This window comes from Pipistrellus hanaki (assembly GCF_964339955.1).
Source record: "Pipistrellus hanaki genome assembly, chromosome: 3".
NCBI classification, from domain to species: Eukaryota; Metazoa; Chordata; class Mammalia; order Chiroptera; family Vespertilionidae; genus Pipistrellus; species Pipistrellus hanaki.
In genome coordinates this window covers 121,017,017-121,044,484 of record NC_140505.1, presented here as the reverse complement: position 1 = coordinate 121,044,484, position 27,468 = coordinate 121,017,017, and the positions used below count along the sequence as shown (strand labels likewise).

Here is a 27,468-nt window from a genome sequence, read left to right as displayed (position 1 = left end):
TTTAGTGGTCAAGATACAGATACACTGTAGTTCTACATACAATAAACATACTCATATTCAGCATGCGTTTAGTGGACAAGATACAGATACACTGTGAACTATCTGATACTTTCTGTTGTAAAGAACCTTATTTAACTCATTTCTCAAACTTATTTTATAATCTTCATTTTTAAAAATATGTCTTTATTGACTTTAGAGACAGGAAGGGAGAGGGATAGAGACATAGAAATATCAATGAGAGAGAGGCATCAATTCTACTGCCTCCTGCACGCCCCCCACCAGGGATGAGGCCCATAACTTGGGCATGTGCCCTGACTAGGAATTGAACCCACCATGACCTCTTGGTTCATGGGTTGATGCTCAACCAATGAGTCATACCGGCTGGGCTTAATTTTTATTTTTAAAATATATTTTTTATTGATTTCAAAGAGGAAGGGAGAGGAATTAAGAGATATAAACATCAATGATGAGAGAGAATTATCTATCGGCTGCCCCCTGCATGTCCCACACTGGAGATTGAGCCTACAACCTGAGCATATGCCCTGACCGGGAATTGAACCGTGACCTCCTGGTTCAAAAGTCAATGCTCAACCACTGAACCAGCCTGGCACTTTATTTTTATTTGTTTTACATGTGAGGAATGGGCTTGGAGAAATGCTGATTTCTAATCATTACAAAGAAAAAGAACAATGATATTTTATTTACTCATTTGAATGAAATACTTTAATGGAAAGCTGACATTCAAGATGCTAGTACTTTATTTCAGCTTTTGATGGTTCCTGTCGATATATAAGAAAAAAGATTTAGGTCTTAAGACAAATTTCATTTTTAAAAAAAATTTTAGTTTTTAAAACACTTTTAATCCTCACTGGGGAATAGTTTTTATTGATTTTAGAGAGAGGAAGGGAGGAAGAAAGGGAAGGAGGAAGAGAGGAGAGAGAGAGAGAGAGAGAGAGAGAGAGAGAGAGAGAGAGAGAGAGAGAGAGAGAGAGAGAGAAGAGAGAGAGAGAAGAGAGAGAGAGAGAGAGAGAGAGAGAGAGAGAGAGAGAGAGAGAGAGAGAGAGAGAGAAATGTCAATGTGAGGAGAAACATCCATCCATCATTTGCCTGCAGGAGATTGAACCTGCAATTTAGGTATATGCCCTGACCTGGAACTAACTGGCAACCTTTTTGGTGCATGGTTTGATGCTCCAACCAATGGAGCCACCAGACACCAGACCAGGGCAACAAATATGCTATATTACATCTTTATACAAAAAATAATAATTATTCAGAATTTCCCTTTATCTCATAATTCTATATAGGTTTGCAGACTGACCTACTACTTCCCTAGAATTTTTTAAATGAAACTTTATAATTTTATTAGTAGTATGGTCCGATTTAGGAAAGTCACACATTGTGTTTATAATTTATCTGAAGGTAATTCCAATTTATTATTGCTATCATTACACTTCTTCCATTAATAGTTTAATTATTTCTAGGTATTATTTCTGGTGTTCTTAATTACATGCGATTACTCAAATACCCCAAAATAAAAAGACTATTTCTATCCTGTACATTTTATTAAATAAGAAAAATGGACAATTGTGTTTTTATACTTTAGCCTATTATTTTACAATTATATGCAAAATAGTATTATTGATTTGTTATCTTATTGTTATTGTTTACCTTTTTATCTTAGCAGTATTATTTCTTTCTAATATATATTTTTAAAAGAGGGAGTCTTAAAAAAGGGAGTTTACAAAATGAGTAGGAAACATAGATGACAGTGAGAGAAAAGGAATCAGAGAATACTGGAAAAAATACAGTAATTGGGGGATTTTAGTACAAGGGCAACCTAAACTCAATAGATATTGGTAATCCAGGAAGCATTGGTGTATGTAATTAATATTGATCGTGGTATCCCTGAAATGTAAATAAAAGATTAAACTATGTTCAGAATATTTTTTTGAGAACACAAACAATGCAGTATAGGTAAATATACATAATTCTTGGCTTTTTCCAAGGTAAGCTTTAATTCTATGGAAATCTAATTTGTATGGGATAATGAATTTTTTTCAGACAAATAAGATATTACTGTGTTTCTTGAATTTTAATATTTTATTTTCTTTTACACCTAGACTTCTGGATTATTTTCCAATTAATATTCATAGAAGATCCAAAGTCATTCATAAACTAAAATAAAATTTAGAAAAAGGAAGTTAGTTAAAATTCTTTACTGATTCACAAGAAAACTTCAAGCCAGAGTTTGACTAACATTTTAAAATCCAGACTATAAAAATATACATCAACAGTTATAGTGCAGCTAGAGGCCCAGGGCACAAAATTCATGCACATGTAGGGTACCTAGCGGCTAGCAGCTGCCGGTCGGGGCCTCACTTCCCTGGCCACTGGCTGCCAGCTGGGGCCTCCTTTCCCTAGCGGCCAGCTCCTGGACAGGGCCTTACTTCATTTCACGACACCTCCTGGTGGTCAGCACACATCATAGCAAGTGACTGAACTCCAGAATGGTCGAACTCCTGAGGGGACACTTTGCATATTAGGCTTCTATATATAGAGATAATAGAGATAATTATGTAATAAATATGTTTAGCAGACTTTTAAAAAAATATATGTTTTATTGATTTTTTACAGAGAGGAAGAGAGAGGGATAGAGAGTTAGAAACATCAATGAGAGAGAATCATTGATCAGCTGCCTCTTGCACACCCCCTACTGGGGATGTGCCCACAACCAAGGTAAATGTCCTTGACCAGAATCGAACCCGGGACCCTTCAGTCCGCAGGCTTATGCTCTATCCACTGAGATAAACCTGTTTTGGCAAGACTTTCTTTTTTGTTCTTTGTTAATCCTCATGGCCTGATGTACAAAATTTGTGCATAGGTAGGGTCCTCAGGCCTGGCCGGCAATCAGGGCCAATCTGTGGGGTGACCAGCAGGGCAATCAGGGAGGCCAGCCCCTCCCACTTACTGGCCAGCCCCACCCCCCACAGTTGCCAATCACCTCCCTCTGCAGGGCATCCAGTGGGACAATTGAACCCGCTTTGGCTGGCCTGGAGCCACCCACTTGCCACCACACTCCCCCCCCCCCCCCACCCCCCGCTACAGTTTTTCTTCCTCTGCTGGAGACTGGTGGGGTGATCAGGGCCCCCATTGGCACCCACCTTGGCCAGCCTGGGGCCTGCGAGTTAGAGCATCTGTCCCCCGTTGCTCAGTGCACATTTAGTGACCAGTCATTCTGTCAGTTGTTCAGCCATTCAGTTTATTTGAATATTAGGCTTATATTATATAGGATAATTATGTAATAAACTAGAGTCCCAGTGCATGAAATTCATGCATGGGGGGGTATATCCCTCAGCCCAGCCTACACCCTCTCCAATCTAGGATCCCTTTAGGGATGTCTGAGTGCCCATTTAGGCCCAATTCTGGTGGGATCTGGCCTAAAGGGGTAATTGACATCCCTCTCACATGCCAGGACTGCTGGCTTCCAACCGCTCACCTGCCTGCCTGCCTGATTGCCCCTAACTACTTCTGCTTGACAGCTTCATTACTCCATAACCACTCCCCTGCCAGCCTGCTCAAGGTCTAACTGCTCCCCTGCCAGCCTGATTGCCCCTAACTGCCCTCCCTTGCTGGCCTTGTTGCCCCTAACTGCCTTCCCCAAAGGCCTGGTCACTCCCAACTGCCCTCCCCTACAGCCTTGTTTCCCCTAACTGCTGTCCTCTGCAGGCATGATTGCCCCTAACTGCCATACCCTAACACCCCTAACACAATCCCTGCTGGCCTGGTCAACCCTAACTGCCCTCCCTGGATGGCCTGGTCCCCTCCCAACTTGGCTTCCTGCTGGCCTGATTGCTCACAAATACCCTCCCCTGCTGGTCATCTTGTGGCAGCCATCTTGTGTCCACATGGGGTCAGCCATCTTTGACCACATGAGAATGGCCATCTTGTGTTGGAGTGACGGTCAATTTGCATAATATCTCTTTATTATATAGGATATATTTAGCAGACTTTCTTTCTTTCTTTCTTTCTTTTTTTAATCCTTACCTGAAGATATTTTTTTCATTGATTTTTAGAGAGAATGGAAGGGAGGGAGAGAGATAAACATTGATGTGTGAGTGAGAGAGATCTGACCAGGGCCACAGAGGAAGCCTGCAACTGATCCAGTATTGAACCTGGGACCCTTCAGTCCCTGGGCTGACACTGTACCTACTGAACAAAATCAGCTAGGCTAGCAGTCTTTATTTCTAAATAGGAATTCTGACATCAGGAATGAAATAAAGTTATTATTTTTGAAAGTTAAAAGACTAGGAATAGATTTTATAATAGCCATAAGGTATACAAAAGTAGAACCATAAGTCAATAATTACTATCATTCGAAGATTTTTTTAGTATTTTGCTGACAAGGGAGTGGAAGGAAGAATAAACAAATCTCAAGAAAGGAGGTGTATTACATAATATGATTTGTTTTGTTATAATTAGTGAGGGAAATAGGAGAGCAAGACATTTGACCTTGATCGAATTAGATAATTTTGTAGTATAAACAAATACCTTTTCCTTCTTTACTCCCTATTGCTTTACTTCACATTTACAACTCAATTATGAAACCAAACACACACACACACACACACACACACACACACACACACACACCCCATTGGTGCATTTTAACAACTTAAGTTAGATTTGTGGACTTTTCCATAAGGATAGTTTAAGACTCAAAAGCTTTCTGCATCATGCCTTGTGATTCAATAGGATAGGAAATACTTCAGAAATTTAGCAGATTTCGATAGTAAAACAGTTACTTTCTCTTTTATTTTTAGGAAGGGAGTATGTGGCACTATAACTGTACCACATATGAATGTGTCAAGACTGATGAAGGAACAATGATTCTGAACTACAGTATGGTCTGTCCCCCTTTTAATGAGACTGAATGCAAAATGGTTTGTACTTTGTTATATTTAAGAAAATTTAGTACTAATTAGAATTTAGAAAATAGTGTGTTTTCCAAGGTCATGTATACATTGTAGCTTGTTTATTTTGGTGAATGATTTATTCTCAATTGTAATCATTTAGTTACTAAAAGCAACCAGAAACTTCCCAAAAGCTCTATTATATTTCCTCAGTTTTCCATTTTGAATTATATATGGTATTCCAAATAATTTTCACTCTCCCTGAATAAACATTATGCTATTTCTGGGTTTTTAATATGTAGATAAAGGATTATTGATAAATCATTTGATCACCTAGCCTCTTTCTCAATATGGATCAATAAATGAGCTTGAATGATTTTCTCTTTCTTAAACACACAGACAGATTTATGATGTAATTCACTTTTTAGTGCATGCTGGCCTAAGTGAAATTTGTCTTAGCTCCTCTGAGCACAGCCAGCTGTGGAACTGAGCACATGCCATAGCTGGTCCCCAGTTTTGTTCTCTCAATTCCTTATTTTCTCAGATTTTTAAAAGTGATACAATCCCCCCCACCCTTTTATTACTAACTTTGAAGGTTGCTGAGACAACTTTCTATTCCATGTGAAAGTAATATAATTTTTAAAAATTACAGTAGCTTTAATTAATAGGTAATAATCCCTAATGAAAGGTAAACTTTGCTCTGTTGTGTGGGGCAATATTTTCTAAGTGTAGATAAATAGCAGTATCATTGATATTTTTCAAAATGTCCTCTTTTGGTAATGATGGATGACTCACTAGCTGGCTAGGTAGATAACATATGTACTAAAGTGATAGAATTTCAGGTCTGGAAAGAATCTTAAGACACCATCTTAATTCAACAGTTTTTAAAATTTGAATTGTAATCATTTAGTTACTAAAAGCAACCAGAAACTTCCCATAATAATTATAAAAGAAACTTCCCATAATAATTCTAAAAGATAATAAAATGTTCTTAATTTATCCTTAGTCAGAAGCCATTCTGAAGTAGAGATTTTTTAAAAATAGTAAAATATTACAGAAAAATAAACACCATTTTAACATCTGATTATATTCAAAAAATCAGTCTATTCTTATAGAGTAGCTTATATTATTTTGAAGAATTGAAAAATATAATGGCCTCTACTGGTAAGACATTTTTTTTTCTTTTTTTGTATTTAAAAATTTGGGCTGATGCCATGTTGGTGTCAGCCCTTCTGATAGCAGGTGTAATAATAAATTTATAATCTTAAAAAATAAAGTTGTGTAATGTTTTTTAAGGAAGTTAATCTTTTTACACTCTGATATTATGAATAAAGAAATAACATTTTAAACATATGCTCCTAAATTTTTTACAAAAGGAATTCTTATTAGTAGTTAAATTCCAATCATTTTCCTATAAAGTACTTTGCGATACTTAATAAAAGTATTGATTTAGTTTTCTATTTCTAGTCCAAGAAGAAATAAACAAACCCTGTGAGTTTTGACTTTTCTCCTCTTTTCCTAGAATGAAGGAGTTGTAAAGCTTTATAATGAAGGCTGTTGCAAGATCTGTAAGTGAAGACATAGTACATTGATTAATTTGATAGATTAGTTTTAATTGTCCTATGATTTTTCTTGTAAATTTCAGTCCCTATGACATGTGGAGGGAAACAAAGTGTACAATGCATATTAAATGTTTTTGTGTCATGGCTGATTATTTTGTAATTTAGTCTTCATTGAGTAACATGTTTCTTTAGATAAATTTTAATTTAAACATTAGAAATTTCTTTATTGTTGCATTTCCCCAAAGGTATCGTGTGGGACTCTAATGAGTTTAAGTTTAAAAGTGCTCTGTGGTCAGATTTACTGGGAACATGTGGAACTATGCAAGAGTAAGTAGGCTACAATGAGAAGGTCATTATGACTCCAATAAAGGCAAAGTGCAGTATTTTCCAAACCTATTGGGACAAGTCTATGGTTCTTATGATACATTTGAGAAATGCTAATTTTAATGAGTACATTTAAACTCTATATATAAAACTTCCCAATAATTATTTTGATAAAGTTATGTACACACACACAAACACTATATATATATATATATATATATATATATATATATATATATATATATGATATACATTATATTAGTTCAAGTGTTAAGGTTTATTTCATAGTAACTTTTAAAAATATATTTTTATTGATTTCAGAAAGGAAGGGAGATAGAGATAGAAACATCAATGATAAGAGAGAATCATTGATCAGCTGCCTAATACACACCCTACCTTGGGGATCAAGTCACAACCAGGGCATGTGCCCTGACTGGAATTGAATCATGACCTCCAGCTCCTTAGGTCAACGCGCAACCACTGAGCCACACCAGCCAGGACTCATAATAATTTTTAAAGATGTTAAGGACTGAAATAGAATGGAGAGGTATTAATACAGCCATCTTTTTTTTTTTCTTTTCTTTTCTTTTTTTTTTTTTTTTTTTTTTTTTAGTATTTATGACTTTCTCAAGATAAAAATAGGAGTTTTAGGCAGTTTTTATTTACATAGTATGTAAATCTGACACACACAAACTTACCACAACAAATACAATGTCACATTCGATGTCAGTCCTTGACATCGAATGTGACATTGTATTTGTTTGCTAACGCTGTTATAACAATGCCACAAGCTGGGTGACAGACATGTATATCTCACAGTTCTGGAGGTTAGAGTCCAAAATAAAGAGGTCCATGTGGTTGGTTCCTTCTGAGGACTTGAGGGAAAGATCTGCTGCAGGCCTCTCTCCTTGGCTGGGTTCTTCTTGTGTGTGTACCTATCTCCAAATCCCCCCTTTTTATGAGAGCATGAGTCAGATTGGATTGGGGCCTACCCTAATGATCCCATTTTCACTTTATTATCTCTGTAAAACTCCATCTCCAAATAAGGTGATTTCTGAGGCTCAGAGGAATATTTCAACCCATAACAGATTTTATTGCTGGGACTTTTGTAAATAGGATAATGCCACTTATGCCTCTTGAATTCCTGGGGCTCTTAGATACACACTAATTAATTTTTTTTTTCTGTTAGAACAAAACGTAGTTTTAATTCAGTATTTTATGAATTATATGTAAACTAATGTATATCCAATAGTCATTGTATCAGGAACCAAAGGAATGAAATTAGACTCCAGAATCTGAGGAAGTTTATATTTTTATGACTTCTTTTTCCTCTGCTTCTTCAGTCTAGACTCTTCTTTAGGTATGAGACATCGGAGTAAAATCATATAGCAGATGTGAAGAGCTTAGATTCTGTAACTCCATCTGAATTATTAGAGAAGTGAGTCCACTTATGTCATCTGAGGGTAGACAGGAAACCTGTGTGACTGACCATCTCAGTCCTATTTATTGCCTGTCACACATAGACACTCTATTAAGCCCATTGCAGACCGGTACTACAACTAATCTTCATAAATTCTGAGAGCTAGATGGGAAGATAGGGATTATTCACCCTATAGAAAAGAAAATAAAGATTCTGAAAAGTTGATCACACTCATCAGTAATAGATTAAGGGCTGGTCCCAGGGCCTTTCAATTCTGCTAAGCTCTTTGAAGCTGCAGAATAGTAAAAAAAAAAAAAAAAAAAAAAAAAAAAAGTCACCTCAGTTTTTCCTATCTGATGAGTAAGGACTTGTAAGGAAGTTTCAGCTTTGGTATCGGAGAACCCTTGTCTGCAGCCTTTGCTTTTGTGTGACCAGGCTATACCAGAGAGACTGTGGGTATTGGATACGATCACAGGTGCTGTGCTAAAAGAAATGTGTTACAATAAACTCTCTGAGAATGAGTAGGGATCCTTCTTGGTTCAAACAAATTGATGCTGTCTAACTAAATTGATGCTGTCCCAATTTCATTCATCGAATAAATTGACTTATCAAACCAATTTTTATTGAGTGCCCACCACACACCAGACAGTCTTATAGCACTGGGACTCTAATAGTGAATGAAACAGTGTCTGTATGCATAGTGCATATTATCAAGAAGTGGAAGAAACAATGAACACACAAATATATATTATTATGTCAGGTAGTGATGAGTGATGTAAAGAAAAATAGTGCAAAATAAAAGGGATGGAGAGTGAAGGGAACTGGTTGCTAACTTAAGTGAATGGTTGAAGAAGGCCTCTGTAATGAAGTGACAGTTGAATGGAGACTGAATGTCTGCCAGAAGAATGAAGAGTTGAAAGCAAAGGAAACAGCAGGTGTGGCTGTAGCACAGGGATGAAAGTGATATAAAGAAGAGGGTAAGGTACCTAGTAGGGATGTTAAAGATGTTCTCTTTCTAAACAATTATTCTTAAACTTGCATGAACTAACGACTGAGTGAAAGCACTATAAGGTACAAACAGCCTGCCCTCTGTCACCAACACTGAGCATTGGGCCACACTATATAGGTGGGAGATCAGGGAAAGGAGAAAGAACTAGCATGAGAGAGAGGAGGAGCCACAGTGAGATGAGAGGAAAACCAAAGTGGCTGTTCTAGAAGCCAAGTGTAGAGAGTATATCAAGAAGAAGAGAGTAATGGACTGGGTCAAATACTACTGCAAAGTCAAACAGAATGAGAACAGAGATGTGACCTTGAACTTAGAAATTTAAAGGTCAACTGTTGAGGATGACAGTTTAATTTAAGGTAATTGAACCAGCAGAGCTTAGCTTTGACATACTTTACATGTTGGGATTTCACCAAATTATTTAATTAAAAAATAATGTTGTGACTAAATGTGGAGCTTGCTCTTTTTATGTGTCTTCAGTGTGTCTTATCAGCGGGTCCCAGGAGCCTTGCTATCCATTCTTACATATGGGGTACAGATCTATTTCCTACATACAGGTCACTCAAGGGTGTTTATCAGTTTGTTTACATTCCATTCCATACTTTCAGATATCACACTTCAATTCCACACTTTAATACTTATTCAATATTGTATTTATCCTTATTACTATTACTATAACACTAAAATCATTTGAAAACTGGAGATCTAAACCCAACCTTTTGCAAACAAGGTAAATCAGTGGAATGACAAAACAAGTTAGTATCAGAGGAAAAAAACCTTGGACTTTTGCAGCTTGATTCAGAGTTATATCTACTACATACAGTGTGAAATGAATATTCCTGGTGTATTGCCAAGTAATAAACCATCACCCACACAGAGGCACATTAATATGCCATTAATTAATAGAAAGTGTTTTCATTTGAACTCCTAAGACAGGGGTCCTCAAACTTTTTAAAGTGGGGGCCAGATCACGGTCCCTCAGAGAGCTGGAGGGCCGGACTTTATGAACTAGTAATTCCTACTGTAACACCTCGGCTGCGCTCACTGCCCAAAAAACCTGGCGGGCCAGATCAGACTCCTCTGCGGGCCGCATGTGGCCCGCGGGCCGTAGTTTGAAGACCCCTGTCCTAAGAGATCATTTCAAAACCATCAAATCAAATTAGCATCACTAACCCATTACATTTAAACATGGTTGATAAATAGTTCAATTACATTCATGCTAGATATTTTATTAATATACATTAGGATAATGTGGTTTTAAATTTATTAGTTTTTAATTTCAAAATGAGTTTATGTATACTAGTATATGTATAAATGCCTTAATTATTTATGTATATATTTACTTTTATATACTACGTAATAAACATTTTATCTATCTGTCTATATACCACACAGAGATTGGTACATACTATACAGTTAGCATTACTATATGTGTAGAATATTTCTGATTTGTGATTATGGTAATTATCCTGACAATAAGATAAAGAGAAGTATGAAGCTAGAAAATATAAGAGATAATCTATTTAGATGGTGAAAATAAATATTGAACATAAAATATGAGGGAAATCTTAAATATCTCTTAGTATAGGAATATATTTTATGTAAACTTATCAATTTTCAATATATTCATATGTTAATTGAATTGAGAAACAATTTGGCATGAGCCTTTTAATGAATAAATACGTTCTATATTTTATCAGGTAAACGAGAAGAAAGAATATGCCAGAAAGTGACTATTAAATCAGTTATAAGGAAACAGGACTGTATAAGTCAAAGCTCTGTAAGTGGAAAAATATCATTTGTTACATAAAGGGCATGTGTCTTTCCAAAGTATATCTATCGCAGCACTAATAAGTTTGTAAGCCAACAAAATGTTAACACAATATTTAGCTTTGAGATTATTCTTAAATTCTAAAATTAAAATATTCTGTGAAGAAGTGTGAATTATTCTTAGCATAAGTAGTTAAAAGTTCTGAAGTGGTAACTGCAATCCAGAGAGATGGAAATTAAATCTAAATGTATTTGACTACGTATTTTCTTAACTATGCAATTCTACTCGGCAAAAATAGTCCTGGTTCTTTTAATATGACCCATACAATTCCACAGTCTACTTGATCCATAATATAATATGGGTTACAATAGACTCATTAGATTATGATTAATATATTGCAGTCACCTGTCTAGTTATGTGAGCACGTTTCAAAATTTCTGTCAGCATTGCTATCCTAGGCATCACCATGGAACTAAGTTACTAAATTTCAACCCGGTATGCTATGCAATGTTTTAACACAGAGAAGTTTGTGAGTTAAAGCGATAAGAACGTCTTGCTTTCATTTGACTTAGTAAAATCAAGTAACCGGATTTTTAAATTTTAAGAGTTTTTTTCTCATCATCTCTTGTTACAGATAAATGTTGCATCTTGTGATGGAAAATGCCCATCTGCTACCATATATAACATCAACATTGAGAGCCATCTCAGGTTCTGTAAGTGTTGTCGTGAGAATGGAGTGCGGAATCTGACCGTGCCGCTGTACTGTTCGGGAAACGGCACAGAGGTCATGTACACTCTCCAGGAGCCTATAGACTGCACGTGCCAGTGGAATTAGACTTGTGGATTCCAAGAACTCTGTGCAACATCACCAATCAAATGGAGTTAACTTTCAGCACTGTTATTTAGGCGCTGGGCAGATTTATACCGTTTACTGATAATGTACTTTTCAGACTATTGGGATATAGCAATGAACAAAAATATACACAATTTTCATGGAAAATTAGATGTACTAATTTACTGTATTTTAGAGAAGTAAATTATTTTAAGTTGTTCAGCTGAAATACTATGCATATAATTGCAACATGCTAAAAACCTGAAATATGCTCATTAAGCAGGTTATTTTGCAGAATTCTTGAAATTTCATTCAGTAGTCTTTTTTTGATATGCCGGTAAATGTAATCAGTTAAAATTGGTATCTGGATAGTCATAAAGGGTGGTATGCCTAGAGACAGATCATAGAACTATAGGATTTTAGTCTTTTAAAAACTTGAATAGATGTTAGGGGTATTACTGCAAATTCCCTTCATTTTGCAGGTCTAGCAGATAACCAGAGAAGCTGGTGACTTGTACAAATTAATTCAGTATAACAATGTATTGAAGTCATGTTAATAGTTGGGTTAAGTCTAGATCTTTAATATTCCAGTCCTATGTTCTTTTCTTTTGGGTGGTACAATATGGTGTCTACCACAGAATCTTTCATTCTTAAAGAGTTAACCTTGCATAGAATTAAGAATTTTAAATTCAATACTTTTACAAAAAAAAAAAAAAAAAAGAAAGAAAAAGAAAAAGAAACACAATGCCACACATTCATATGTTTATACATTCATTTAATAGTTGTCCCAATAATAAGTAATGGGGAAATGTAGCATCAGTTTCTAAATAGAGGAGGGATATCTTGGGCTTTTATTTTTTTATATCATTAAAACTATTATTAAATATGTTGTTACCACTGAATATTTAGTTAGCTATTTACTATCTCATGCACATCTGATTTTTGAGATTTATTTGCATACTATTGAAGTTGCATACTTTTTGCTTCTCAGGCTGCTGCTTTGCCAATGAAGAATGAGATAAAATTATTTGAATGTATTAATAATTCTATAACGGAATGCTGCACTTTTTACATACAGATTGACATATGCAAGGAATATATCCTGAGATCTTTGCAAAGTCAAACTTCTTTGACATTTATAGTACATAATTGTCTGAGTTTCCTTGTATGTAAAAAGGAGGGAATGCCCTACTTGGTATAATTATCGTGAGGACTTAATGAAGTCAAAGAGCAACAAGAGAACAATAACTTTGCATTAAAAAGCAGATGTGGGGCCTGATTGTCTAGGCTCAGATATGAGCTGGGTGATTTCTTTGGTTTTGAGACCATGATTCCCCCCAAAATTGCAACTTATTAGATATTTTGGATCTCCAGGTTTACTTAGAAATAGGTGAAAGAATGAAATGAACATCTACAAAGTCCCAGTGTCTACTGTATATAAAAACTGATTTTTTCCTTATTTGTACTTAATATAAATGTTTCATCTAGATGTTAACATTTCAATATTCTTTAACCCTTATTAATATATAGACTGAATCAAATGCTTTTGGTTAAAATAAATGAACATTTTGCTTAAGAAAAACTGTTATGTACCTCAAATGAGCACATAATACTGTATATTGTCTACCACACATTTTTTTTTATTTTCATGCTCTATAAAATATTTATTAAATTAAAAACAACAAGTCATATTTAAACTTATTTGTGAGAAAAAGAGCAACATTCTCCTATAACTTCATAAACATTCTCAAATGCAGGAAAAATAATTTGAACACCTCCTACCAGTATGTGCCAGACACATTCTAAGCTCTGAGGACATAGGCAAAACAAAAAACACACAGTTCTCATACTCACACAACTTACAGTCTAGTAAGAAAGTAGGCATTTGATAGATAAACAGCTGTGAGAATGTGCAGAAAGACAAACCAAACCTTTTTGGAATGTAGTATATGAAAAAGGTGGCCCTCAAATCAGCAGAGGAATACAAATGAACTTGCCATAAATGGTGTTGAACCAACTGGATTGTAACTTGGACAGAGAGAAATTAGGATTCATACATCCATTGAAATCAGGCTAAATTCTAAACATACCAGAGATTTAAATGTGAAAAAGAAAGAGGAAAAAGAGAGAAGTTCTAAAAAAATTTGGAGTAATTCATTATAACCTTAGAGTGGGGAGAGCCATTCTAATTCTGACTCAATATCCAGAAGCCCAGGTCTCTCGTAGTGAAATAAAAATGGGTATTATAGTGATTTTTATGGAAGATGGAAACCAATTTTAAGTGTAGACAAACCAGGGAATGGAAACAATAAGAGCAACCAAAGTCCCATATAGAAAAGCCAGAGAAGTGTATTGGGTGGAGTATAAGAGCACAGGAGTCTGAGTTCATGTCTCAGGTCCATTGCTTACTAGATGGGGAACCAATGCAACCTAATTAACAACTAATCTGCACGTGTCTCTCTAATCTGAAAACAAAGGGAACAAGAGAACCCAGTCTAAGTATTTGAGAAGATTAACAGCGAAATATTTTTAAATACTTAGAAGACAACTGGCACACAATACTCACTAATATTGTCATTGCCATATTTCATCACATTGAAGACACCCTACCTCATCACATGATCTATTATTTTCTGTATTGCCTTGATAGAAAAAATGCCTACTGTCCATGCATAACACCATCAATTTGCATTGTGATGTCAGAGATGCTGAAATGTGAAATGAAAGTAAGTCTTGGAATTAATGAAATACCATTTAACTATTTAGAGACCATTTAGAAATAGGCCATTTGGGAGAATGAAATGTTTGATGACATTAATATTTTCATTCTTTTTTTCAATTCTATTTTCTACTTTCTTACTATTGTTTCAGATATTTTGTGCCTGACCATCACCTTTTGGTATCATTGTTCTGAAAATACTACTCATATTTAGATTTAAAAGGTAATTGTGGTACTTATTCCTCAGAAACAAAAAATAGCATGTCTGAAAGAAAGGCAAAAGTGTATGACTATGAGTGTGTGAGGGGAAGAGAGCTGAAAAATGTGTGGATAGTTTAAACATTTTTAAAGTTAATATTCAAAATTACTTGACAAATATGAGAATCAGAAAAATGCAAGGAGCTAAAATATTAAATCAGATGTTAAAAAGAGTTGCCAAACTTAAGGCAAATCAGTTTTTTATTCAACAAATATAAATTTAACCAATGTGAACTCAATGTGCTACATGTGATATGTGAAGAATATACACCGAGTGGCCAGGTTATTATGATCTCTGAATGTATAATAATCTGGCCACTAAATACACACACACACACACACACACACACACACACACACGTATATTAGAGTACCAGTGCATGAATTCATGCATGGTGGGGTCCAGCCAGCCTGGCCAGAAGGAGGGGCCAAGGGCGGTTGGCTGGCCTGCTTGCTGGTCGAACTCTTGGTTGAGGGAACAATTTGCATATTAGCCTTTTATTATATAGGATGTACATTGAGTGGCCAGATTAATATGCGTTCAAAGATCATAAAAATCTGGTCACTCAGGTAATAAAAAAAAAAAAAGAGTAAGACATCAATTATAGAAAGAAAAAAATATATAAAAGAAAACTGGAGTTAAAAGTATGTTAGAAAGTGGCATAGTTTCCCACTGCTAGCAAAATGTTTTCCTGATTAATACCACATTATTATTGTTATTATTATTATTCTGAACATACCACAAGTAATCTGTACTCATCAAACAGAAATTTGGCATCTACTCAGGAGAGGCTGATTCAGTACTGAAATTAAGTTAAACACCTTCATGAGACTGAAGTCAGCCCCAGAGTTTGCGCCAGAGATTGTGAGAATTTAGAGGAGGCAAGATTAGTGTGGGGTAGTGGAATAGTTTTTTTTAAAAAATATATATTTTATTGATTTTTTTACAGAGAGGAGGAGAGAGGGACAGAGAGCCAGAAACGTCGATGAGAGAGAAACATCGACCAGCTGCCTCCTGCACACCCCCCACTGGGGATGTGCCCGCAACCAATGTACATGCCCTTGACTGGAATCGAACCCGGGACCCCTCAGTCCGCAGACCGACGCTCTATCACTGAGCCAAACCAGCTTTAGCATGGAATAATTATTAATTGAATTCAAAGCCTGCTTTGTGACAGACTAGCTGGATTGGATTGTGCAAATTACCTTATCATTCTGGGCTTCTGTGTCCTTGTTCATACAAAGAGCAGATTGAATTTAGGACTTTATATTTCCTTCCACCTTCCATCCTTTAATTTTCTGATATTATGTTTAACATGATGGGTGAGGCAAGAAAAAAAGCTGCTGTCAGATGCTGGCCTTCAAGTTCGTGCTTTATGATTCGTGGATACAACCGTGGGGTTTTCCAAAGAAGTCTTCGTGGGTTCTCATGGAATATGATCTTGATAAATTTCTACTCTATGCACTGATAATAATTATGACTACCATTCAGGACCAGGTTGCCTTCACACTTTATCTCACTTATTCCTAAACATACCCCTCTGAGGTGTGTGTTATGACTTTCATTTTGTGGAGGAAGAACAGGACCACTAAAATTGATTACTAACAATGATAGTAACAACTATCTGTGCTTACTGTCCACAATTACTGTGCCAAGGGCTCTTCATATGTGAATTCACTGAGTCCTCACATCCACCTTCTGAAGAAGGTTCTGCCATGATTCCCAGATTCGGAGCTGGAACATCCAATGACTAAATAACCTGGTCATGTCACATGGCTGGTGGTGGAGAAACAGCATTCAAACCAAAGTGATCCAGCTGCGGGATCCAATTCTAGCCACTGTACATTCTGGTTAAGAATATGCAGAAAGTCACACACCTAATAAGGAAAATAGGAACCCAGTCTTGGTTTCAAAACACAGACTTTTAATTATTAAGCGAACTCAGATTTCTTCAGGGGCCTGAAGGGTAAAACAATGACTTAAGTTAGGACCTAAGGCACATTGAAGAGTGCATACTCTCTGCCCAAAATCTTCCAAATTCTAAGTGCTCCTCAAAACATTGGGAAATCAAACAAACAAATCTGTTGAGTTTAGCCTGGTGTAGAAAAACACGGACTAAGAAAATTTTTACATGAATGATACAATAATCTTCTAATTCTCTTTGCAGAATTAAAGAATTTTACTTTATCTTTTTCATTTAAAAAAAAAAAATGTGCCTGGCTGATGTGGCTCAATGGTTGAGCATTGACCCATGAACCAGGAGGTCATGGTTCAATTCCCAGTCAGAGTACATTCCTAAGTTGTGGGCTTGATCCCCAGTAGGGGGCATGCAGGAGGCAGCCAATCGATGATATTTCTCTCATTGATATTTTTCACTCTATCCCTCTCCTTCCTCTCTCTAAAAATCAGTAATAACATATTAAAAAATTTTTTTCTGTAATGTTTGTTTTATCTCCAGGAAGATGGTACAGTAAAAACAACGAATTCGTGAGTGAGGTTTAGACAAACAACCAAGAGCAATAATCATTATGTGAGGTCCAGAAAAGGATTCATTGGTGTCAATAACCAGAGCTGGCAGATTCAGCCCATCCAGGGCATCTGGGAAAGCGGTGGAGGAAAAGCACTTGGGAAATGAGGGAACTGCTACAACATCCATGGAGTGACAGGCAACCTCGGGCATGCACAGCAATGTAGGAGTGCAAACAGGGCTATGGAGCAACTAACCACCCACCCAGTTCTACTGCTCTGTGGATGGAAACCACCAAGGAGGCAGGCGAAATGGAGAGAAGGAACATGAGTTCAGTATCCAGATGTCCTAGATTCCAACCCTAGCTCCAGTCCCAGCTCCAGGACCTATATGCCTTGAGCAAGCCTCATAGCCTCTCAGAGCCTCTCTTGTATAGTAAAGATAGTCATTTTGTCCTGACTATTACCATACAGATACTTTGAATAGGAATAACTGTTACATACTGTATGAATATGAATATAGATGTGGTTTTCCTAAAAGGCTTTCAGGCCAAATTCCATTTTAACAACAAGCACTGCATATGAAAGAAAGCCTTCATATTACATGTTTTGAGACTCCCCAAGCCCTCCTCATCCTGAAAATATTTGATACAATTGAAACTCTTACAGGTATTTTGAGACTATCTTCTGAAGTTGCTTGTAACAGAGTGAAATCTGTGTACTTCAGTAAATAGAGAAAAGTTTTCCTTCATTGCCTACACCACTTTCCACTCCCTAATATTTTTTCTCCTGTATCTCTTCAGACAACTACTTTAAAAGAACTTCGGAGAGGACATGCTAACTTAACATTTTTAATTTTACGTTCAAGACTCAATTCTCTTAACACATTCTTATTATGTGCTTATTCTAATACAAATGTTGCCAGGCACATAAATGTCCAGGATCTGGATATATATTGATTAAAAGATAACTTCTGCATCTAATTAGTGTGATTTGGTGGGACGGCGGCGGGGGGTTGGGGGAGAGACAGACCTGCCAACAATTACAGGACAATGGTAATGGCTACAGTGAAAGTACATGAAATAAAGAAGAGGAGCACTGAGAAAGGGCACCTCATCCATCTTGGATGTGAGCAATGAGTAGGCATTTTCCTGGTTGGCAGCTGCAGCTGCATATACACAGGGTAGATGAGAAGGAACACTGTGAATTCTCCCACATGAGTAGTTTAGTTCAACTAGAGCAGTGTTTCCCCAAACTTTTGACATATGTGTACCCCTTCTATAATTTTCGTAATGCTGAGTAACCCTCATACTCATGAGAACGTAGAATTAGGTGCAGCTAAGCACGGTGCAGTGCATATCCCCACCAAACTCAGGTGCTGCACGGACCCCCACCAAACTCTTCCCGTACCCCTGGGGGTACACGTACCACACTTTGGGAAACACTGAACTAGAGCATAGAGAACTTAAGTGAGACTAGAAAGGATGGAATTGGATTTTTTTTAATCAGCACAATTATCTAGCTAATACTAATAGGAAGAGAGCAAAGGGGAGGCCAGACATGATAAGTATGGTCGTCTGGGCAGCTTCATCAGGGAGCTACAGCTTCACACAGCATTGCTCCTCCGAGGAAATCACACCTTCTTACCCCGCTCCAGCACTGGACTGTTCAGGGAGAAAGGTGGTAGGTACATGCACAATGAAATGGGGTGATGAAGGGAAGGTGCTTGCTCATCCGTCTAACCTGGGGAAAAGATCATTGGATAGGGGTGGAGCACTGCAAGTGCATGAGCTTAGAAAGTTACATTCCCCAAAGAGTTCCCTTGCGTGTGCCCCTTGTTTCCTGTCACTCTCTCACTCTGTGACTCGCCTGTGCACTAACCTGCCATGTGGCCATAAGCAGCTGCTCATGGCATGTGGACCCCACACACAATGGACTGCAGCTGGAAACACAAGCCAAGCTAGCTAGATACTAGACTGGACTTTAATATGGAACAACAACTCTGGACACTGGTTCTTATTCTGGTGCTACTGAAGAAAAGATTGGACTCCTTCCATGATGGGGCAGACAGTGACAGGACCTAGGAAGAGAGCCCTGCTGAATTTTACATCAGTAAAGCTTTTAATGAAAGTCCCCCCTCCCATGGGGGCTCCAGGAAGTTCTTTTCATTGTTGAACTCCAGGGACTCCACTTCCACAGATAACATTTTCACACGCATGATGGTGAAGGGCTGTGTGTGGGATGGTAAGCAGTACTTGATGGTGAACCATTGAAAGCTTTTGAATAAACTCTCTATATAAAAGGCTAAAAAGTGAACACCCCATTGTCCTATGGAAGGGTACCTATGACACACACTGGCCACCAGGGGGCAGACGCCCAACAGAGGAGCTGCCAAGCTGAGGTGACTTGGCAGCAGCTGTTCTCTGGTGATGCACCCCAAAACCAGAGAGGAGGGAGCCTGATTCCTCACAGGGCCATGCGATTCCACCTTCGGCTGGGTTATGTTGTTCCTGGGGCACTGTTGGCTGCGAATCTGGTTTACTGCTCACTTGTATTCAGGAGCTTTTACCTTGTAGAAAAGGTCAATCTTGGTTACTGAACAAAAACCAGTCTTTTTGGCATCACATTTAAGAAACCAAATACAAATGGAAAAAAAAAATGCTGCTAATTCATCTTTTATTTTCTTTCTCTTATAACTTAAGCCCGCAAAATAGAGCTCTGGGAATTCCATAGCAACAGTGGCTTTCCATTAAGTAGTGTTAGAAATATGACTTAGTTTAATTACATATCAGCTTATGGAAATGTTACTTTTGTGAGAAACTTTTGAGTAAAATGTCTACTTTGAAAGAAGTCATTAAAAAAGAACTGTAAGGATACAAAACACAAAACAGTAAAAGACAAAACAAACAAAACAAACACAAAAAACCCAGTACCATTAATTTATACAAGTTAGAAGATTTAAGGAAGAATATTTATATGTTGGTCTCTAAAAATGTGCCAGAGGACTTCAAAGGTAAGGAATTAGGAAAGCTGAAGAGCCATTGAATACTGAGATTAGGAAAGTAACATTATCTGAATAGACCTTTAGGGAAGATTACTCTGAAGAAAGTTGAAAATGAATTAAAGTAGGGAAAAACTAGAGACAGGGAGACCTGTGTTAGACCAATCTAATAAGAAGGATGTCAGGTATCTAGACATTATACTGTGAATTATAATAATTATATATGTGAGATCCTCCCCACCCCCCAACTGGTGGGCGGAGTTATGACTTTACTGGCAAGGAGACATTCCCAAGACATTAAACCACCAATCAGCGCATGCTGAGTGCCCTGGGCCCAACCCCTTTCTGTTCCTTCCCTTAAAAAGATTCTCCACTCCTCAATGTGTTGCTACTCTCCTCTCTCTCCATTTCTCCATCTGTGGAGACAGCCTGGTTGGGTCCCTTCTTCTCTTCCTCCTACTCTAATCCTGGTTTCTACCTCCTCCATAATGAATCTCGCTCATTACTGCGGAATGAACTTCCCTTTTAATATGTCTTGGTGGTTTCCGACTCCCGTTTCCTGCGCCTCAAACCTCACAATATATTTGGACTTCTTTTCTCTATGGGCAGGGAAGTGCTACTAAGGGATTTCCTAAAGGGTGAGAGCAACAAAGGTGTCTTTTGTTATGTTAAATGGGCAATTTTCTGTCCACTTTTAAAAATATATATATATATTTTATTCATTTTTTACAGAGAGGAAAGGAGAGATATAGAGAGTTAGAAACATCGATGAGAGAAAAACATCTATCAGCTGCCTCCTGCACACTCCCTTCTGGGGATGTGACCACAACCAAGGTACATGCCCTTGACCGAAATTGAACCTGGGATCTTTCAGTCCACAGGCTGACACTCTATCCACTGAGCCAAACCGGTTTTGGCGTTTCTGACCACTTCTAAGGATGGAGGCTGGTTGACAGAAAAGGGCCCACAATGAGAATCAAGGGCTGGAACTGTTAGTCCCACCATGACCTCCAAGGAGAGGAGAAGGTTTGGAGGTTGAATTAATCTGCAGTAATCAATGATCTACAAAAGAAAACCTCCAAACCCCCCAAATGGACAGGGTTTGGAGACCGTCTGGTTGGTGACCAAATGAGAATGGCCCACCCAGAGAGAACAGGGAAGCTCTGCACCCTTTTCCCACATACCTTGTCCTATGCACCTCTTCCATTCGGCTGTTCCTTTTATAAGAAACCAGTAATCCAGTAAGTAAATAGGTTTCCTCAGTTCTGTGAGTCACTCTAACAAATTAAGCAACCCAAGGATGGGGTTGGGAACCTCCAATCTATTAGGGTTTGTCAGAAGAATAGGTAACAATCTAGCCTTGTGACTAGAGTCTAAAGATGAGAGCAGGGGAAGTCTTGTAGGACTGAACTCTTACCCTGTGGAATCTGATGCTTTCTCTGGGTAGATAATAACAGAATTGATTTGAATTGTAGGACGCCCAGCTGGTGTCTGGGCATTGCTTAGCACTGTGATTGACACATAGTAATCACTCAATGTTTTGATTGAATAAATGACTGGAAGTTGAAGGTGAAGAAGAGATGGGCATCATGTTTACTTGCAGAGTTTTCATTTCTGCCAGGATGTGTATTTGCACATATGCCCACCCAACCTCTGGTGAAGGCATGGAATTTCTTTCAGGGAAAGTAAGTAAATTTAGACCTCAAACAACGTATTTCCTAATAGGAAACTCATGCTAAAAGATATTAATAGTCTCCATTATTGCCTAAATGGCCCCTGTCTGAAAAATATTTTCCTTAAGAATATATGCACTGAGCTAGTAATACATTTATCCTTTCCTTTTCTAAAAATAAATGACCCATACTTTTCTTGAAACTTCCACTTTCATTTCTCTATAGGTAAATTCCTAGGCCAAATAAAAGGGGAAGGCAGGAGCAAGGCCACATTCTTTCATAGGATGTCTCTTCAGGAAGGAGGGCATTTTAAGAAAACCATATTGATTAACTTACCATGAAGTTTATTGACCTAGAACAGAAGGTGATATAGTATTATGATGCTTGCTTATTTAAAATGCCATTGTTGTAAAACAAAAAAAAGAGCCACATCGAAATATATATATAATTTACTCAATTCACTTGATGGACTATGTATTTATTTATAGCGACCCATTTCCTGATTTTCTTTGTCCCCGTTTTACAGAGTTATAACTGACATATAATAGCACAGAATTTTAAGATGTACATAGCCACGGGAGACCTTCGCTCCATTAACCCAGCCGCGGGCAGGGCGCCGCCGGCGGGAGGGAAACTCGCTGGAGGAGCGGAGCGAGCGGGGAGGGCGCGGAGAGAGGGCGGGCCGCCGGGTGGTCTGTGCCCCCGCCACCGCCGCCTCTGAGCGCTGGGCCCGCCGCGCGCCGCATTCAGAGCCAAACTTGCAAAGCCCGGGAGGCGCCCGCAGGCTCCCCGCCGGGCACTGACGGCGCTCGGATGTGCAGGTCGCGGCTCTTTCCTCCCCATCCTCACCCCGCCCGGCCTAACCATCCTCACCCCCAGCTCTGGCCGCGGTCCTCCTCCTCTCTCTGCCGTTACCAGCGGCTCCTTTGGGCTCCTTCCCGAACCGCGCGCTCCTGGGCAGCCGCTCCCCGCGCTGTCTCCGCTCCGGGAGCCCATCCTGTGACTCAAACCTGAGTCTGAGCGGGGGCTCTGGGGCTTGAACCCGCAGAGCGGGGCCGACCTCTCTGGCCGCTTGGATCTTCTTACCGCGCGCGGACTGAGACACCCAAGTTAGGCTTAGATTCGGGGAGGCGAGGGTTGGGGAACAGAGCGCTTGTGCTGAGAAAAAACCATCCAAGGTGCCAGCTGGGCAGTTTTGTGGATGGAATGGTTAGTTAGGTGTTTCTTTTTCACTGGGTGCGTTTTGTCCGAGGGGAACACCTGCTTCACAGCAACGAAAGAGGGTTTTGTAGGCAGAAACCTGCTTTAGAGTGGGCTGGAGAGAGCCTTGACATTGAAATCCCTGTACCTGTTTACTGTTAAAGTGACATTTTTTTTTTTCAGTTTTAGAAATATATATTTTAATAGATTGTAGTTTTTTTTTTCTTCTTTACATCTTAAATTGAATGTAAAACGTTCTTAGGTCCTGAGGGACTCTTAAGTTTCTCTAAAAAGTTACACAGGCTTTTTAGATGTGTCCGTTTAAAAAAAACAAATGGAATCGAAACGGGTTTTGAATGGTTTTTTTTTTTCCCTTTGAAGTTACAGTTCCATCAATAGCATGTTGAAAAAATTTTTTCAAGGCGATAAAATGTGAGGAATTACTTCCGACGAAGTAGCAATGTGTAGGTGTTCTATATTTCCATCAATTAAGGTTAGCTTCACACACTACAATGTAATTTTGTGTAATTGCCTCATATCTCATTTTATTTTTAACACCTTTATATTTCATCACAGCAGCTTCTGGAAGCAAATTATTTTTGTATCTGTGGGAAAGCACTTATGTTTCCAACTTTATGAGGTAGAGAATGTCATGCAGCACCTGCTTACCAATGCCTTATCGTTCAGTCCGATGAATAGTCATGTCATTAAAAGTCATGGCATTAAAGTGACACACACACACACACACACACACACACACACACACCACATAAAGAATGTCCAGCTGAAACCGGTTTGGCTCAGTGGATAGAGCTTCGGTCTCAGGATTGAAGGGTCCCAGGTTCGATTCAGGTCAAGGGCATGTACCTTGGTTGCGGGCACATCCCCAGTGGGGAGTGTGCAAGAGGCAGCTGATCTATGTTTCTCTCTTATTGATGTTTCTAACTCTCTATCCCTCTCTCTTCCTCCCTATAAAAAATCAGTAAAATATATTTAAAGAAAAGAATGTCTAATAGTTTAGTATTGAATCTAAGTATGTACATGGTTTAATTGAACTAAATATGCTTTATTTCCCAGATGGAGAAATCAATCATTTTACTGTTCTGGATACAATCTATTGTTAAGGTAAGACATTTATGAATGTTCCCTTTTCAGAAAAAGTAGTTAATTGGTAGGATGCTACTGCATTGAGTCTATTCGCTTTGGAACATAAGGAGCATGCTGGAGAGGAATAACATCAAATGTTAGGTTTATAACATAAGGTGCCGCACAGATTTGTGCATATGGATGGCACCTGTCTTCACTGCTTACAAATTGTATTGGTAATTATCAGTGGGGAGAAAGATAAGAACACAAGACAAGGAATGGTGATTCATCTTAAGGTTGTTTTTGGTTGGATTTTTGATAAATATAAAATATATTGTTCTCCTGAGAGATGGACTATTTATTTATTTTTGTGATCTAAGGAACATAAAAGGTCTCTCGTCACCTGGTCTAACATTTTTCTCTCAATTAGTGACATTTTCTTTACCTCTATGAACCAAGGCTCTAAAATGACTCAGAGTCAGATGTTTTGTACTCAAACTTATTTTCATTGTGAATGTATTATCAAGAATGCCTGTGAAGTATTTAATTTTTGTAGCCATTGCCATCAAGGTACACAGTTGACATGCCAGGGATTGTACTGTGTTTTTCCTGTGACTGAGTTTCTCCCAATTCTCTTGAGCCTGGGAAGATGGTATTTCCTTGATCACATTTTACTTGCCTTTCTTAAGTTGTTCTCAAAAATATGTTTACAAATAGAGTATCCATTGGATATTATTTAACTTATGTGTAGAAATAAATATTGCTAAAATAGTTTTCAATTATAATTTGGCATATTTTAGGTTTCGTTTTACTAAAATTGCTTATAAAATATTAACCAAGAATGCATTTTTATTATTTTTCACCATTACTTTCCTTTCCTATTTCAGATCTCAAAAAGTTTTCATTATATACCAATAAGTAAACAAACAACAACAATTTTTGTTGATTGGGAAGAATTTCCTGAGGGAGGAAATCCTGAGTTTTATTTTTTTAAATACCAGCTTACTAATAATTTGGCTCAAAAAGTAAGGAATCATTTTTTTTTTTTTTTGGCTCTGATGAAAAGTAAGCATAATGTAGAGGTGTTGTAACTAAAAACCTCATCAGAAGTAGGAACTGAATAATTATTTTGATTTCTAATTTTATTTTATTAATACATTAAATGTTAGCATTTTATGAAGTATCTTCAATAAGTAGTCAAAATAATATTTAACTTTTACATAAAAATGATTATGTATTTTCCTTTTTAGAATTTGCATTTTATACACAGAGTAGTTATTTAGAAAGTAACATGTAAAAATAAATATTCCATATTGGAAAAACTGTTTTTTTATGAAGGAGATATAAAAGAGTCAAACTTTTAAAATTATTTTTATGGTCTAAAGTTTTACATGTCTCCTTTTTCTGAAAACTTTTGATGTATTTGACATAGAAAATATTTCATAAGCAGATGTATCTCATTATTTACAGAATGTCAAAAGCATTCCTGCAGATCCACAAAAACCTCCAAAATCAATTATAACAATAGAAGAAAATGAAGACTACCACTTCATTATACAGTCCATAAAATATGGACAAATTTTAAGTGAAAAGTCATTTCAAATGCGTAAGTAAATATGTATATGCTGTTCAGCTTTATTATATAATTATAAAAGAGAAAATACCAGTTAATTTGAATTTTATGCTGATTAACAGGTATGAGACTGTCAAATCTCAGAGGGAAGGTGGAGGGGGTGGGCAAAGGGGAGAGAGCAACCAAAGGACTTGTGTGCATGCATATGAGCCTAACCAGTGGCCATGGACTACAGGAGGTGGGCATACATGGGGAGCGGAATGGGGAGATGAGGACAATTATGTGATACCATAATCAATAAATTAAAAATAAATAAAAAAACAGGTATGTGATGGCAGTTGAAAATCACATGAGAGTAATATTCTGTTCTTTAAATATAATATACATTTCAATATTTAAATAATAAACTAAGGTAAGAATAAAATTTCCCATTTTGATATTTAATGTGTGATATTATATAGGTAAGCATCATGGAAATGTTACACGTGATGCAGATTATTCTAAAAAAAATAATGTAGGTTTGTAACCTAATTCATTCATTCTAAGGAGGGTACAAGGAACTCCCATATAACCTAGAAAATATTTTATAGTTAGATATTTTCCACCATGGCTGATCTTTTGTAATTCAATAATCTTTGTGTTTCATTCAGTTTTATTTGAAAGCATACTAATTATCCTTTCTAATTTTTTAGGTGGAATCTCAACCAAAAATATTAAAATAATAGCAACAAGTACGAGTGTTTCTTTTAACTGGAGTATGATATCTTCCAAGGACATTTCAGTGTCAATATCTCTTAATAATTCCTCACAAATTATGCAAAATAATGTCATAGCTTATGAGTGGGATCATTTGAAACCTTCCACCTTATATGCTTTTGCTTTTGAATTTAAACAGTTGCATTTGGATTTTGTACATATACTTCAGAGACTGGATGTTCAAGTTGAAACAGGTGTATAAATATTTGGTTCATTGTTAAACAATATACTTAATATATTTTTTGTAGATAACTTGGCAGTTATATTGTTCTTTAAAAAAGTGATCCAGGCTAGTATTAACCACTATGAACTAACTTGTAAGTGAATTAGCATAGTCCCCCTTTCCTAATTATATCATTCAGTATTTAACTGATATAGTGAACAATCTGGATTTAGAAGTGTTAAGGTAAGAACCAGCTTTATTTTCCTGCTACACTTCTTTTAAACTAAATCAAGTGGTCTCTCTCTCTCTCTTTCTCTCTCTCTCTCTCTCTCTCTCTCTCTCTCTCTCTCTCTCTCTCTCTCTCTCTCTTTCTCTCTCTCTCTCTCCTCTGTCTCACCTTAGTAATGGTTCATACAAATTCCATAATTTGTGGGTTTTTTTTAGATGACTTTACAATATCAGTGAGCAGTCACATTTTCAGGTCTTTAAAGGTTCATTACAGTCTGACTTTAACTTCCCTATTACTCATCTCTGATAGAATGCAGTCACCATTGAGCATATTGATAGGGAAAAGGGAATGTGTTCAATTTTTTTGTGTGCCTTCCTGGTTCCACTTCCTTCCCCCACATGGTGGGAAATGACATGGAGAAGAAGACAAGTCGTGAATAGCTAATGCGAACAATACCCTCACTGTGATGGACTGAGAGCCCCGTTTTAATACTCTCTCTAACGTGCACAAAAACCACTATG

The 27,468-nt window shown here is 37.3% G+C and overlaps 2 protein-coding genes across 2 annotated transcripts in view; both read left to right on the top strand.

Moving 5' to 3' along the window:
* The window catches only part of OTOGL (otogelin like), a gene marked incomplete at its 5' end in the record, with an annotated part of 144,787 nt that extends 131,297 nt beyond the window's left edge, over positions 1-13,490 (top strand). Inside the window, 4 exons of the mRNA XM_084876944.1 lie at positions 4,821-4,940; positions 6,433-6,478; positions 10,920-10,999; positions 11,625-13,490. Coding sequence (XP_084733070.1) covers positions 4,821-4,940; positions 6,433-6,478; positions 10,920-10,999; positions 11,625-11,825 — 447 coding nt within the window. The 3' untranslated portion in view covers positions 11,826-13,490. The remainder of the gene's footprint in view (positions 1-4,820; positions 4,941-6,432; positions 6,479-10,919; positions 11,000-11,624) is intronic.
* Positions 13,491-18,835: 5,345 nt separating this feature from the next.
* Positions 18,836-27,468, top strand: part of LOC311619707 (tenascin-R-like) — a gene marked incomplete at both ends in the record, with an annotated part of 44,866 nt that continues 36,233 nt past the window's right edge. Inside the window, 2 exons of the mRNA XM_084878251.1 lie at positions 18,836-18,949; positions 25,697-25,832. Of these exons, the coding sequence (XP_084734377.1) occupies positions 18,836-18,949; positions 25,697-25,832 (250 nt within the window). The remainder of the gene's footprint in view (positions 18,950-25,696; positions 25,833-27,468) is intronic.